The following is a 16563-nucleotide window of genomic DNA, read 5'->3' on the forward strand; positions in this document are numbered from 1 at the left end:
TTACATTTCCCAGTGTGTGGCCATTTCTTCCTAACTCCTTTAAGGATGAAATGATGGTACTAATACTCATTAAAAATGAAGCAGCATTCATTGGGGCAAACATACTATGGCCTGCTAGTGGAAATAAGTCACTGATTAGCCTTATTTATAACAAAAATGGTGATCAACTATAAAAAGAAATAAAGAGGAAAACTAAAATGAGCAATATTAATTATCTACTAAAATCTGCATTAAGGTTATCTAAAGCACAGAGAATAATTGGTCACAGGTTAACTTTTAGCTTTGTATCAAGTCTCTTTCATTTGGCTCTTGCTGCCTAGCTGCTGCCTTCATTATGAATGGGGAATTGGGGGCCAAGTTGTGCTGGATCTTGTCAGAATTTCATGTAAGAATCACACTAATACAGAGCAAGAGCAACTCAACAGTAGTCTCTGGGAAGGGTGGGACCATAATGAAAGATAAATGTGCAAGAGGAGACATTTCTACTTGTTAATTTTCTTTACATGAATCCTGCTACACCAGTCCAGTCGAGACAAATGGGTTATATCCCCCTACCTGCAGGCTGAGGCAGAAAACACAGTTTTCCTTGGTGACATCATCACCACTACTTAGAGGTGGTGCAGCACAGGAATAACTCAGTATTTCTCTAAGAAATCGGGAAAAAACTGTCTCAGGTACAAACTTGCAACTGTGAGCCCTCTGGGGACAGAGCAATATTGAAAGTACCTGAATGTAATCAGCTTTAAAATCCAAGCAAAAAAACCCAAAACTTCAAAAACCTTAAAAATGTTTCTTATTGGAGAGAAGAACCGCTTACTGAACATTACCTGTCCGTATCTTGTAAGAAAAAGGAATGATACAACAGTGAGTGAAAAGCAACCAATGGCTGCCTATATAAGTCAGGCACCTGACAAAGGCTTTGTTCTTCTCAATGTGGTCCAGCTTCCCGGTAGGGTTCTGGATTGGAGTAGCAGATTTCACGGAAAGAAAATTAACAGGGAAACATTTAAGAACATAAGAAATTGCCATGCTGGGTCAGACCAAGGGTCCATCAAGCCCAGAATCCTGTTTCCAACAGAGGCCAAACCAGGCCACAAGAACCTGGCAATTACCCAAACACTAAGAAGATCCCATGCTACTGATGCAATTAATAGCAGTGGCTATTCCCTAAGTAAAATTGATTAATAGCCGTTAATGGACTTCTCCTCCAAGAACTTATCCAAACCTTTTTTGAACCCAGCTACACTAACTGCACTAACCACATCCTCTGGCAACAAATTCCAGAGCTTTATTGTGCGTTGAGTGAAAAATAATTTTCTCCGATTAGTCTTAAATGTGCTACTTGCTAACTTCATGGAATGCCCCCTAGTCCTTCTATTATTCGAAAGTGTAAATAACCGAGTCACATCTACTTGTTCAAGACCTCTCATAATCTTAAAGACCTCTATCATATCCCCCCTCAGTCGTCTCTTCTCCAAGCTGATCAGCCCTAACCTCTTCAGCCTTTCCTCAAAGGGGAGCTGTTCCATCCCCTTTATCATTTTGGTTTCTCCTTCATCCTGCGACACCAGACCAATTGAGACAAGTGGAAAATACCAAAACAAGTGGGAAATACCAAAGCCCCAAAAGCTGCATTCTGCTTGGCAAACAATATCTGTAATGCTTAGCAAAAGAATGCAAGGACTACCAAGTAGCTGCCTTAGCAATACCCACTGGTGCAATAGCAATTGCTTCCACCCAGGAAAAAGACTGAGCTCTAGCAGAATGAGCATGAATAATCTCGGATGGCCTTTGAGCAAATATGCTGAAGGTATTGGCTCCATGATCCAGCTTGATAGTGCAGCTTTGGAGGTCACCTCCCCTTACGTGGGCTTCCAAACCAAACAAACAGCCTTTCTGTTGTCCAAATACCTAATAAGCACCTAACAGATATTCAAAATTCTAAAGATTTATTATTGCTCCGATACTTGTTTCTAAAGAAAGCTGGCAAAGAAATAGAGAAGAAAGGAAGGCATGTTACAAATCCGCTGCAAAAACCAAACATGAATTCCTACAAGGAAGGGCCTGAAACTCGGAAACATGCCAAGCCAAACAAATTGCCATCAGGACAAAACACCTTTAAGGAAATATCTTTAAGCGAAGCACGTTCAAAGGCTGAAAAACAAAGGTCACTAATGTTTTCATGACCAAAATGAGGACCCACTGAGGGACTGTTATCCTAAATGGAAGTCGCAGCCTCTTTACTCCGTGAAGAAAGCGAGATACATTTGAATAGGAAACAACCCTAATTCCACGGAGCTTACTCCTGTATGGTGATTAGAAGGACCGAACAGGTTTAAGGCCAAGGTATTTCAGATGATATAACAGGCTAATGTTGCAGACAGTGTGGTAGTTCATAGGGCAATGTATGAAATATTGTTTAAAACAGCATCTTACAGAAGCAGATAACTTGAAGGAGAAATGAAATTAATGTAGACAACAATGTTCTAGGGAAAGGTGAAAAGATAATGAAAGAATATGAAGTAAGAGTTCTGAAACATAATCTCATGAGTGTCTTATGATAAAGTTGTTTACATCTTGATAAAGTTGCTTTCTGCTGAACTTTAAATTGCTAGGCATTGCAGATTATTGGTAGGAGGTAGTAAGATAATGTTTTAGATATTAAAGAGGAACTACAACAATTGAATGATTGGTAGAAAACAGAGAAATGCAATACAATTATTCATGTATTGTGATTAGGCTTATATGATAAAAGTGATAGGCTGAACATGATTATTATGTCTATTATGGAGATTAATTAGCTTTGCATAAAACAGAGTATGAATAATTGACATATTCCTGGTTTTTTTGGTTTTTTTTAACAGAACTGCATTAGATTTTTCTCTGTGTATTTTTCTGATTGTACATGATTAAATAAAGAAGAACTTCTAACTGCAGCAACCTTAGGCAATGACTGTCATTTTTTTTAGTTTAATGCAGGGGTATAAAAATTAACTACGGAAATCTATAAAATAGATTTTCGACACCTGGACTTACACAGAGTCCAAGGCTAGCCAAGTCCATCAAGACTAAATGAAGAAAGGCTAAAATACCAAGGATATCTGACTGCCAAGGAGAAACTGACCATTCCCTGCAGCAAGCCTGAAAGAGCATCAAACCTGAACATAAGCCAGAGATGTTGAGGTCATAGGCTTTCAATAGAATAGAGACTACTGATGATGAGTAACCTCTCTTCCTCAAAAGCATAACTGTTGAAGAAACAAGCTGCAAGATAAAATGGAGAAGGATCTTCCATGGATCCTGCACCAAGTGTCTTCAGGCCTGCGGAATATGAAAGAGGAGGTCAATCTACATTCTCATCCAATCCATATATTATGGTCTCCTCGGCTAATCTGGCACCATTAAAACCACACAAGAGTTCCAACTCTTGTGTGGTTTTTCCTATTAGCAGCCAGGGAAAAATACTATAGCAACCCCCTTCTTGGCCAAGGGCGTCCTAAGACATATTTGAGCAATCGTGCAAGATGCCATCAGATCTGTGTGAGGCTTGCCCCACTGTAGCACTACCTGCTGAAAGATCTTGGCTGAGTGCCTATTCACCTGGACAGCTCTTCAGGAAATTGGCCTGAACATTATCTTAACCAGCAATATGGGCCACTGTCAAGAGCTGGAGATTTTCTCCACCCAAGGGAAGAGGAGATTTGACTCTTCTGACACCCTTAGACTTTGGGTATCTCCTCATCTGCTGACACATTCTACTAGCACTGCATTGCTGAAGAGCACTATGACTGCCTTCCCCCATAAGAAGGGAAAAAATGACTAAAAGCTAATCATACTGCCCGGTTTCTAAACTGGTGATGGATCAAGCAGCCTTTTCTTAAGATCAGAGCCCCTAAGCTACTTGAACCAATCAATGTGCTCCTCAACCCAACAGACTCACAACTATCATGATTAGTATCCATGAGGAAAGTATTTGGCACAAAATCTTCAACAGGTTCTGAGGGATCATCCACCAAAATGAAACCACTCACCAACACAGCCAAGGGGAGGCAAAATTCAAAATCCTGAGAATGGAGCAGCTACCAAGACAGAAGGGAGGATTGGAATGGTCTCATGTGAGACTTGAGCCAAGGAACTAGACAGTAAGTGGCTGCCATGAAAACCCAGTAACTGAGATAATCCCAAGCTTATAGGTCTCCCAGGGCAGTGAACCTCTGAACTTAGAGAACATAAGGAAAATCTGAACTATCTTGGAATAGAACCAAACTCACTGGTATTCCAAGGACTGAGTAGGAAGACGTTTGTTCTAGGCAAAATTGTCTACCGAGCCCAGACCTTCTAAAAACTTGGAGTGCTGTGTTGGACTCTTGAAGGCCTTCATGATAAGTCTTGGACCTGATCAGCCAAACATCTAAATAAGGAAGGATCATAATGCCCTTTCTCCTTAGAAAAGCTGCAACAAACTACCATCACTCTAGATAAAATTTGTGGAACTATGACAGAGCAAAAGAGAAGCACTCTGAACTGAAAATAATCCAGCAGAAACTAAGATATCTTTATTCTTCTGTCCTAATGGGAAAGTGAAAATAAGTTGTCAAAAAGACCAGGGATGAAATGAACTTGCATTCCTGCACTACCACTAGAACGAACGAAAAGATTCCATCCTGAAGTGAGAAATCCAGAGACTGCTGAATATTCCCTTTGGATCAAGAAGAGGCCAGTAGGTCTCAAAGTTCTCTCCCACTTTAGAACTACAAAATAAATGGAATGACTACAACCCTGGCCTATGCAAGGAACCAGAGACTCAGCCTACAATAGCTGGAGTCTTGAGAGAGAATCCTGAAATGTCAACCTCTGGTGGCTGAGACACATGGAGATACTAGGAACGTGTTGGGAATTGATGCAGCAAACTCCAGAGCATATAGGAATTGGATGTCATGCTTTCTGGAAGGAGTGAACCTGCTGTGCTTCATTGTGAAAAGCTAGCCGAGTCAGGCTTTGGATTCTGGGCCCTCAAAAGGGCTGTTACTTCCCCTTGGACTTGAAGGAATAAGAAAATGACTGCTTTCCAGAGCAATAATGTCTGGAGTCCCAAACTTGAACATACCACCAGTTGATTCTATAAAAGGACAAACCTCTGTCTTCAGAGAGCTTCTGTGGCTGTCCCAGACTCTTAACTAGTTGCTCCAAATCTCCTCCAAATAATAGTTTTCCCTAAAAGGGAAGCTTGCTCCTTCAAGACTTACACAATAAGTTTATTGCCCAGTCATGGAGATAGAGAAGTTGTCCAGCCACTATGGATGAAGCCACAAAAATAAAATAAATTCCGAGGAGATTGCAAGGGACTGCAGCTAATGAGGCAGCTGATTCCTTTTCTCAGTTCTTTACTTTCTGGAAGCTGCTGAATCTATGGCAGGAGCACCCATACTACCAAACTGCTTTGAACAGAAATTTGAACAGAAGGGCCAGGAAAGTAAATGTGTGCTTTAACAGTAGCTCCAGCTTCCTATCTTGAAGGCCTATTACAAAGTACCACCATTTACTGGGAAGTGGCTTTACTAGTAACTGTTGAGACCAGAGTAACTGCTCGAGGCAAATGAAATAAATACTGGATTGATTTTTGGGAGAGGGGATATAATTTAATAACGTTTTTTTATTCCTTTGAGGCTACTCTCAAGGAATCCCCTTCAGAAAGTACCTTCTCTACCGAGAGAAGAGGAAAGACCTTAGAGGATTTAATAATGGAGTCCCAGTCATGAGTCCCCTCAACTTTGGGAACAGCAATTCACACTGATGAAACAACCTGATCGAATAGTGCCCCAATCTCATCCCTATGGAAAAGGCAAACAGACGGGTCATTCTTTTCCTCCTTTTAGGAAGCATACCTAGCTTTCTCAAGAGCGTCTCCTCAGTAGAGGAGAAGTGAGACTCTGAAGAACTATTTTCTCTTTTCTTTCTTTTTTTTTTTAAGTTTACAGGGCACTTACTTCTCCAGCTGAGGCCTAGAGTGAGGCACTAGATTTACAGTAGACCCTTCCCACCAGGCTTCTGAACTGGTGCAGAAATCTCAGGAAAATCACCTGGAGAATGAGGGAGAGGCAGATAGGCTTTTAACTCTCAAGGGGGCCAACACAAAGGGGAACCCCATGAAAAACAAACCCTGCTGAATTATCCTTATGGAGCTGGGAGGCTGAGAGACTCGCTGAGAAAGAATCCAAAATGGTGGCTGAATCTGCCAAAACCAGCAATTCTGAGATCTACTCCAGCTTACGCTCTTGACTGCACTGCGGATAAAAAGGTCCTTCCCCACTACTCCCACAGTGGCAGCTGACAGCAACAAAAGGCCTGAGAAGATTCCTGGGGAAGCTCCCCATTTTGGAAGCACATGCCAGCATGCCTGCAGGTGCAGGCTCTCATTTGGGACCACGCTCCGCTTTGTTCCTGCAGACTAACCCTTCCCCTCCAACTCACATAAACAGTATGTGATGGATAAATCACAGCCGGCTCAAAAACAATCTCCCCAAAATCACGTTTTATTTTTTCCAGTTATAATAGGCCTTCAAAGCCTGAGTTTCAGCAGATTGAGGGGGGAGGGGGAGAGAGCAGGAAGAGGGAAGGCAAATGGAGAAGTTTAGTACATGACAACTCCATTTCTTTAATTTTTTAAATCTCTTTATTTAAAAGAAGAAAAAACAAAACCAGCAATAACTGTAACAACAACTTTCCCTCTTTTGCTAAATCAAACCCCTCTGGGACTGGGAGCTCTAAACATGGGCTTGCTACACTGGGCATACCTGGTCCTTATCCACTGCTGCTATTAAGAAAAATGGGTGGGTAGGCCTAGTGAAAATCCTGCTGAACCACTAGTATGTCCCACCATCTGCTGCTGTGTTGTTCCTATTCTGTGCCACCTCTAAGTAGTGGCGATTATATCACCAAGGAAAATTGGGTTCTCTGCCTCCATCTGCTAGTAAGGAGACATAACCCACTTGAATTGACTGGACTGGTGTAGCAGAATGAATTGGAAATATATGCTGGATAAAAAAAAACAAAAAACAGCCCTAGAAATAAGACCAAAAGAAGAACTTTGGAGCAGAGAAACAGGCAAATTAATCATTTCTGTAACCTAGCTAGAATAGCTTTAAAGAGCCAGCTACAGTATATTTAATAGTTATCTTTTTTTTTCAAAACAAAATGGAAATATTTGCTTTATTTGCTTCTGTGATTTTTTAATTCTAGTGACATTTTAAAATGAATTCTATCGTATAAAATAACCATAGGCTGTCTACCACTGGCTTAAACTTAGATAAGGTTACAAACAGGTGGGGCATTTAGAAGACCATGAACAGGTGCATTTGGCCTCATTTGAGTAAGAATTGTTCTTGCTCACTAAGGCAAGATTGATAATTTGACCTTGTGCATGGCTTCAGATCTAGTCTGCCTTGCCAGCAAGGTCTCCAAATTATCACGGTAGAAAGTTACTAGGCGAAAAATCAAGACTAAGGGAAAAAAATGGTAACATGAATAAAGTGTAAAAACAATTAGAAAACAGCATTTTCAGAACATTTGTTGTCTATGGGCTTGAACTGGAACTTGATGCAATACTTGCTACAATACCAATCATACCAATGTAGAAATCTATTGCTGTTTTTCTGCAGATATACCCTGTCTGCCATTGCCAAGATACCTGCTACAATAGAATTCAATACAAGAAAATCCCCCCCCATTAGGACAAAAAGGTCACTTTCATTGGGAGTTGGGTTAATTGTCCAAAAATTATAGCTCATCTGCAACCAGCAAGTACTGGAATTGAGCAGCCATGTAGAGTTGCATGGGCAAAAGCTAAATGGACAGAATAGCGAAATGGAAGCCAACAGCTCTGCTGAGAACACATTAAGATATATGCACATATGATCATATATGGGCTGTTAAAATGCCATTTTGCTTGGGGAAACACCAATTATATTGCCAATTTTCTGGTCTGTCACAATCTGCTCTGCTGCTAGGTCAATAACAAACAGTGCCATCTATACTACCAATCCAGTCTGCTTTTCAGGCTTATTAATGATGCTTTTAATTTTAAAGAAATTACTTGGCATACAAGAGCTCTCCCTGAACCCAAGAAAACATGTAAGAGATTGTTGGATAAAGATGCCCCCCCCCCAAAAAAAAAATCTCTTATCTGTAATGTGATTTCCACATATTACATGAGATAGGAAGTTACCGGGCAAGTAAAAATCGATTTAGTTTTCAATTCAATAAGTTAAATAAAATGATCCTTGCAATATTTTAACAAACCCCACTGCAGAAATGCAGAAATCAGATCCTATAATCCAACAAGAGTGCTGCGGAAGGTTCATTAGCAAATAAAGAAAATCTCTCCCAGTATCCGGTCCTCTTCTAACTCGTCGTCAGGTTCGGGTTTTCTGGAATCAGATGCAATGGGCTGCCTTGCAGGCGGTCGATGGTTCCCACTTTGCTGTGTACGGGTTCTGTTGCTCCAGTCAGATGGGTCCCTGCAGTAAGACAGATGTTTGAGGGCAGAGATGGGTGTCCTTGCTTCCACCTGCTCCAGGAAAGAGGATTCATACCTGCATTTTGGTGGAAATATAAACAACAGTTCCATTAGACATTAAGAAGGTACAAACTATGCTTTAAAAAAAACACTCTTTGGTGATATTTCCTCCCCCTCTCCCCACACACTTTCTAACAATTAAACTAGAAATGGATCAAATAATTGCAACACCAAACTCCACTTGTAATCTAACCTGGTCATTCATCAAAATGCGCTAGGGCCCGGATGCACGTTAAATGGGTCTAACGCATGCGATAAATATCACAATGCAAGTTAGCATGCAAATTTTAAATTTGTTTTGCAAGTGGGAGGAGTTAATGCAAATTGGGGTCTTCTACCATGGAACATGGTAGATTAATGCAAAACTAACTAGAGAGAGAGAGACAGCGAGAGCGTGTGCACTGTAATAGGGAGAAGAGAACTCTCTATATATCTAGCATTGTTGATGGACACATTCAACTCAGGGTGGTCTGAGGGGTGGTGTTAGATACACAGTCATATGAATTAATTGCAAATTTGAAATCAATGAAGAATTTCTATCATTTGAATCGATGAAAGGTACAACAAGAGGAGTTGATTTGTACAATGCAGTCCCTAGCTGTCTTCAATGTTTGAAGCTCCCCTGGAGAAAAAAGGTAAATGCCACCACACGAGCCGGAGCTGGTAGGTTCACCTCACCCGTAAATGGCAAGGTTGCTACAGTTGTCCACATCATTTTGGCATAAGATGCTCATATCGATTAAGAAAATCAATCACATTAAAAAAAAAAAAAATACCCAGGTGAAAACAGTACCACTCAAAGGGTGCAAGGGTGCAAGGGTGCAAGGGTGCAAAGGGTGCAAGGGTGCAAGGGTAAAAGAGCCTATAAAGAGACCAATATCAATATTTCAATTCGCTAAAGTTTCGCCCAAAAAGGCTGAACCATCCACCATAACTACTGTCCTCTATTTTTCATAATAATAGGTCTCAAGAATGTCCACTGCACCAAACGAGGAGTTATATATATATATATATGACACATTTTTTTACTATTTTATTTTTCTATTACTATTATATATCAAATCTTTAGAGAAGCAGTCACTTATCTTTAAAAAAACACCAACATAGTTCATCTACTTTTTTCTTTCTAACAAGAACTGTAGATGTTACACCATACAAAACACTCCACACACTATGGGGTAGATTTTCAAAGGGATATGCGCGTAACCCTTTAAAAACCCTCCTGCACGCGCTGAACCTATTTTGCATAGGCTCGTCAGCGCGCGCAAGCCCCGGGACGCGTGTATGTCCCGGGGCTTTGAAAAAGGGGCGGGAAGGGGGCGGGGTTGTGGGCAGGGTGCCGGTCCGGGGGCAGTCTAGGGATGGGACTGAGGACTGAGGCCTCCGGCACAGAAGCCATGCCGGGGGACGGTGCGCGCAAGTTATGACTGCCAGAGGCAGGCGTAACTCCTGAAACAAAGGTGGGGGGGATTTAGGTAGGGCTGGGGGGTAGGTTAGATAGGAGAAGGGAGGGAAAGGTGGGGGGGAGCGGGGAAAGCCATCGGGGCTCCCCCTAGGGCTCGGCGCGTGCAAGGTGCACAATTGTGCACCCCCTTGCGCGCGCCGACCCTGGATTTTATAACATGCGCGTGGCAGTACGCGCATATTATAAAATCGGGTGTACATTTGTGCGCGCACAAATATACCCTGCATGCGCTTCTTTAAAAATCTACCCCTATGCGTTTCGGTTCTTCCTCAGGGGCATCAAATATTTCTTCATAAAGATGAAACAAAAACATGTAATATAAATAACCATTATAGTTCCAGTTTTTTACGTTCATATGGTTAGCTAAAATACCAGCATCGCAAGTTCTGCTTCCTTTCTTCTTGTAAACAAAATGGCGTCTGCAGTATAAAACAGTACTCTTTAATGTTTTATTACAAAAAGGAACAATCAAAAACAGGATATCTCAGAAAGAAACCAATCAAAAACCTTCCCCTTTTTTTTGAACCAATCCAGGGGATAGAATCAAATCAGAGAATACCAGTCAATGGCCTCACTCATTCCCAATGGGGAAATCATATTTAACTTAAAAATCCACTGTTATTCTTTAAAGTTCAGAAGAGAAACAATATCACCCCGTCTCCTTGCACCTACTACAGAATCAATATCCGTCCAGTGCAAGTTCTCAAAACGATGAGTGAATTGAAGGCAATGTTTTACAATTAGGGCTTTTTTTTTTTTAGATGAAGGAGACTACAATATTCTCTCACTTGTACCTTCAAAGAATGTGAAGTCCTACCAATGTACAATAACAGGCAACTAAATCACTAAATCAGATATATATCATTTGGTATTACAATCTGTGAAATGGGTACGTCTGAAAATCACCTTCCATCGTGGATCTTCCCATATTTCACCCACCAATTCATGCAGACGTCACAGTTGTTACAAATAGCATGGCCAATATATTCTTCTTGTTGGTCTCCATTTATATGGCTAGGTAATCAGCCCGAATGACCACATTTTTTATATTTCTTTCCCTTCTGTATTAAGGGGACTTCTGAAAAAAATGGGGTGTAAAGCCATAAGCACCCAATGTCATCTTATACTTGAAGCCACCAAAGCAGATTTATTTGAATGTGGCAGGATATACGTGAATTGTGGGGGCTCAGATTTATCATGGTATTGAAATAAAGAACAGCAATTTGAATATAAAGCTCTTAGATAAGCTGACTTTATTATCATAAGAACAAAAGAACATAAGATATGCCATAGTGGGTCAGACCAAGGATCCATCAAGCCCAGTATCCTGTCTCCAACAGTGGCCAATCCAAGTCACAAGTATCTGGCAAGTACCCAAAATACTATTGCTTATTAATTAAGGGGCGGATTTTAAAAGCCCTGCTCGCGTAAATCCGGGCGGATTTACGCGAGCAGGGCCTTGCGCACCGGTGTGTCTATGTTCCATAGGCCTACCGGCGCGCGCAGAGCCCTGGGACTCGCGTAAGTCCCGGGGTTTTTCGAGGGGGGCGTGTCAGGGGCGGGGCCGAGCGGTGCGGCGTTTCGGGGGCGGGACGCGGCGTTTCGGGGGCGGGCCCGGGGGCGTGGTCATGCCCTCCGGAACCGCCCTCAGGTCGCTTCTCGGCGCGCTAGCGGCCCGCTGGCGCGCGGGGATTTACTTCTCCCTCCGGGAGGCGTAAATCCCCCGACAAAGGTGGGGGGGGGGGGGGTTTAGATAGGGCCGGGGGGGGGTGGGTTAGATAGAGGAAGGGAGGGGAAGGTGAGGGGAAGGCGAAAGCGAGTTCCCTCCGAGGGAACGGCGGCAGGCTGCGCGGCTCGGCGCACGCCGGCTACACGAAATCGGCAGCCTTGCGCGCGCCGATCCAGGATTTTAGCGGCTACGCGCGTATCTACTAAAATCCAGCGTACTTTTGTTTGCGCCTGATGCGCCAACAAAAGTACGCGAAGGCGCGCTTTTTTAAAATCTACCCCTAATAGCAGTTTATGAATTTTTCCTTAAGGAACTTTTTTTTTTAAACCCAGTTATAGTAACCACATCCTCTGGCAATGAAGTCTAGATCTTAACTATGCACTGAGTGGAAAATAATTTTCTTTGATTTGTTTTAAATGAGCTACTTGCTAACTTCATGGAGTACCCCCAGTCCTCTATTATCTGAGAGAGTAAATAACTGATTTACATTAACTTGTTCAAGTCTTTCATGATTTTGTTAACCTCTATCATATCCCCCCTCAGTCATCTCTTCTCCAAACTGAACAGCCCCAACTTCCTTACCCTTTCCTCATAGGGCAGCCATTCCATGCCACTTATCGACTGGGGATAACCGCGGGGGGCAAATCTTAGAGTTAATGTCCATGTTTGCCGCTTGAATTCCTCCATGAATGAACATATTTGCTTTAGCTGAACGAATTGACCCAATGTTAAACCCTGCTTAAAAGGGGTAGGATGAAATGACTGAAATTTTAGGTAGTTATTTCTATCTGTACTCCGTAGTTGACAGTCTTTCCAAAGTTCTGGAGATATGTTGTGAATTATATGACACTGTAAATTTTAGATATCGATCAGCCAAATTCATCCATTCATGAAAGGCTTTTAATTCCTCTACATTCGAGCCCCAAATAAAGAATAAGTCTTCAATATATTCTACCCACAATTTGAAAAATAGGGTGAAGTATAGATGTAAGTTTCTTCAAATTCAAACATAACTAAATTAGCCACCGATGGCACCACCGAAGACCCCATAACTATTCCATGCTTTTGAATAAAAAATTCCCCATCAAAAGTAAAAAAGTTATTTTGAATTACTAATTTGGCTACATCCAACAAAAAATGAATTGGAATTCATGATTGCTCTTCTGATTTAGTAAAAATATCAGTAACAACTCTCATTGCTGATTCGTGAGATACATTTGTGTATAATAAAATTACATCTATTGTTACCAAACACTTAGAGGTTAATGGTGGCAAATCACTTATTTTATTCAACACATCCATGGTATCCTGTACATATAATCTCCTTTTTAACACATGTGGTCTCAAAACTTTGTCCAGAAAGATGGATAATGGTTCAAATAAAGAGCCGTTACTGACGACAAATGGCCTTACCAGAGGATTGTCCAAAGGTTTATGAAATTTTGGCACCCCATACATAACAGGGGTCCACTTGGACAATACTCGAAGAAATTGGCACTCTTGCACAGTTAAAATTGGTGAAATATCCGGCTTCAATAGATATTCAATCTGTTCTTGCATTTCCTTTGTGGGATCTTGCTCTGAGTATAGAACTGTTGTTCTGACAATTGCCTAGATAATTCCAAACAATATTTAGTTCAACCCTGAATCACTATACCTCCACCTTTATTGGCGGGTTTTACTATCTGTGAATTTGAAGTTAGGTCTTTAAGAGCAGCCAGATAGTCTCTTTTTAAATTATAATATATTTTAATGGAAAGGTCATCTATTTCTGAAAGATCCTTCAATCCAAATCTCGAAAAGTAGAAAAGCTGGCAGCTAGTGGAGTCGGGGGGATCCATCTAGACTTAGGAACAACAGTAGATCGAGATTCCATCCCTTCTGTACGTGATGAAAAACATAATTTAAGATGTAACAAACTAATAAATCTAAAAAAAAAAAAAAAAAAAAGCCAAACAACACTGAAACTGATCATATAAATTGGTGGGCACAAACAATAGTTCAAAATTCAGTGCCTCTTCTTGGATTTGTGTCAAAGGATTAGCAGATAAATTAATAATTATTGATTCAGCCATGCTCGTGAGCGAGTGTGTGGGTCTTCCCAAGATAGCTATGTTGCGTTGTTGGAATTTCTGAATTCTCTTTGTTGATATGAAGGGGAATGGGATGTCTTGGACTCTTTTGGATAGGATCCAAGCTGAGGGGAAGGGTGAGATAGTGCCCCTAGTATTCCCCTATTTATCTGTGCAGGACTAGGCTAGATGCCTGGTCCACTTTAAATCCTCTAAGAAGAGTATGCTCTATGTGTGGGATCCTGTGGGATAGGTGGAGCTCAGAGGGTGTAACCAGAGACTGGGGAATAAAAGCTGGGATCCAGGGGGGGATAATCAGACCAGGCCCGAGTCTCCAGGAGGAAGTCAGCTCCTGTAGAATATTAATGTCCAAACACTGAGCTGAGATTAAGCTGAACTGTGAGCAATTAGTACAGTATTCTGAAGTGAAGACAGTCTACTGTTGTGTGATTATGAAGCTATAATAAAGATAAGTGGTTTAAGAAAGGCTGGAGTTTATATTTTCCAGACCTATGGGACTCACCACTCGTTCCCACAGCCATGGTTCGGTTTCCTTCTTCAAAGCCTGCATCAGGGTCATATAGGATATTTTGGGTCATATGGGATATTTTAAGAAAAAATGTTTGGTTCCTGGTATCTTTAAGCCTCAATATTTACTAATGAATTTAACATTTTTCTGCACATACATACACACAGACTATATCAATTAAACTTTAAATTCTTCACTAATTTTTTCAAAATATCAATATTAGGGCTAAAGTGCTTAAGAATATCACAATATAAAACCAGTGCAAAAACACAAAATGGAGTAATCATTCTGAATCATAAGCCCTAAATTAAACTACAGAGAACTTAAAATGTCAGAGACTGGGAAGCAAAGGAAGAAAAATCAAGCTCTAGGTTATCTTTAAAGCAATGGCAGGGTAAGAGCAGATGCATGTCAGGAGGGTGGGGAAAGCAATAGGTATAAGAGAGCATAGCTTGGAGGGAGTGCCAGGATACTAAAGGTAGAGAAAAGCAAACAAAAATCCAGAAACTGCTCACTCGACACACAATGGTGTTACTCAAAGTAAAACTTTTCTGTAAGAAAGTAAGCAGAAGCAGAAGCTCCATCAACGTTACTGCAGCATGGTTTGCAGTCCTAACTGCTGCCCTTCACGGAAAAGGAAGCAGGACTCAAAACATGCTGAAAATGAAATAAAAACATTTGTCTTCTTTATAGATTATTTTTCAGACTTGTATTTTATTCCTGAGGCAAAATAAGTGAAATATATAAAAGTGTGGCCGTCTGAGTTATCCCCACTATTACAGTCCCAGCTAAACGGCCATCATAAATTGTTTTTGATACCAGTCCAATTTTCACCTCCGAATCATGGAGTAAATAATACATATATAAACCAGTGAATATGATGGAAGATAAAGACCATAAGACCCATCCTACTCAGCTCAGTCTGATTCCTGTTACAGCGCCACCGATCTCACTTCCTTGCAGCTAGGGGTCCTCTGTGGTTATTCCACACTTTCTTGAATTCTGTCCATGTCTTTGCTCCTCTCCCATGCCATTGGTTTTTCAAGTATATTTATTGGCTTTTACATATCATAACAATCAAGATGAGACTATAAAGGCAAGCATTTTTACAATTCTTCCCCCTCCCACCCTTTGAATCCCCATAATTGTACAGCAGATGGAGCATCGTACAAGATGGTACATCACTGATCAGAAACGTAAAGCAAATAAATAACTAAACAAAGGGTTAGCAGGTAATACACAGATCTTCAAAGATGGACAAGAGCAGGGTATTCATAGAGTATCCATAATCAGAGATTATCAAATAGTGTAAGGGAATGTTAAATTCTTAAATTCACAGGGCACGTCTCTCTTCTTTCGAGAGTACTGTAAAAAACGGTTGCCAAATTACTTGACATTTTTTCTTAGTCCTAGGTACCAAGGGGGTCAATAGAACGTGTTCTAACATCAAACACTCTATCATCTGCAATTTCCACATATTCACGGTAGGGCTGTCAGAGTCCAACCATTTTGTCAGTATCATTTCTTTCTAGTAGGCAAGATTTATGTATGAGAGAATCCTGAACCTTTGTTGTTGTAGAGGCATTATCATTCCCACTCCATTTTTAATCCCCTTCCTATTTATCCCCTCCATCATAGCAACAATCCTTGGGTCAAGGGTGACAGACCATGGCTACATGTGCACCCTAAGCCTGGCCAACCAACTTATTAAAGCATGAGCTTTGGAGGACAGAGTTCACTTCGTCAGTTGCTACACCAGACTAACACAGCTGTCCCTCTGAAGATTTGTCACTAAGTCTGGCTAGTACGTATTGCTATGAAGTATTGGTATACCCTGTCCCCAGATGACCTGGGCTGGGCTCAGAACTTGAACCCAAGCTTTGCAGTACCGCAAATGAGCAAGTCCCCAAAAATACTGCGGAAATGGCCTGCTCTGGAGAGCAACTTTCAAAACTGAGGAGCCGACCTCCATCCTAGATTAGGGGGAGAAGGCCACAACAGTGGATGGGAGGGGTACAAAGGCTGGTGGGAGGGCTGGTGAGCACAATTTAAGCCAGGATCAGTCCTCCCATCAGCCTTTTCTTTCGGTGGTTTTTCCCACCCAGCCCGTCCAGCTTGGAGAAGAGATGGCTGGGGGGGGGGGATATGATAGAGGTGTTTAGAACGGGTAAATGCGAATCAGTTATTTACTCT

The 16563-nt window shown here is 41.4% G+C and overlaps 1 protein-coding gene across 4 annotated transcripts in view; it reads right to left on the reverse strand.

The window, feature by feature from the left end:
- Positions 1–1430: 1430 nt before the first annotated feature.
- The window catches only part of KIAA1328 (KIAA1328 ortholog), a 689482-nt gene continuing 674349 nt past the window's right edge, over positions 1431–16563 (reverse strand). For all 4 annotated transcript variants that reach the window (XM_029581051.1, XM_029581069.1, XM_029581077.1 and 1 more), the window contains one exon: positions 1431–8591. In XM_029581051.1, coding sequence (XP_029436911.1) covers positions 8360–8591 — 232 coding nt within the window. In that variant the 3' untranslated portion in view covers positions 1431–8359. The remainder of the gene's footprint in view (positions 8592–16563) is intronic.

This window comes from Rhinatrema bivittatum, chromosome 1, assembly GCF_901001135.1.
Source record: "Rhinatrema bivittatum chromosome 1, aRhiBiv1.1, whole genome shotgun sequence".
NCBI lineage: Eukaryota > Metazoa > Chordata > Amphibia > Gymnophiona > Rhinatrematidae > Rhinatrema > Rhinatrema bivittatum.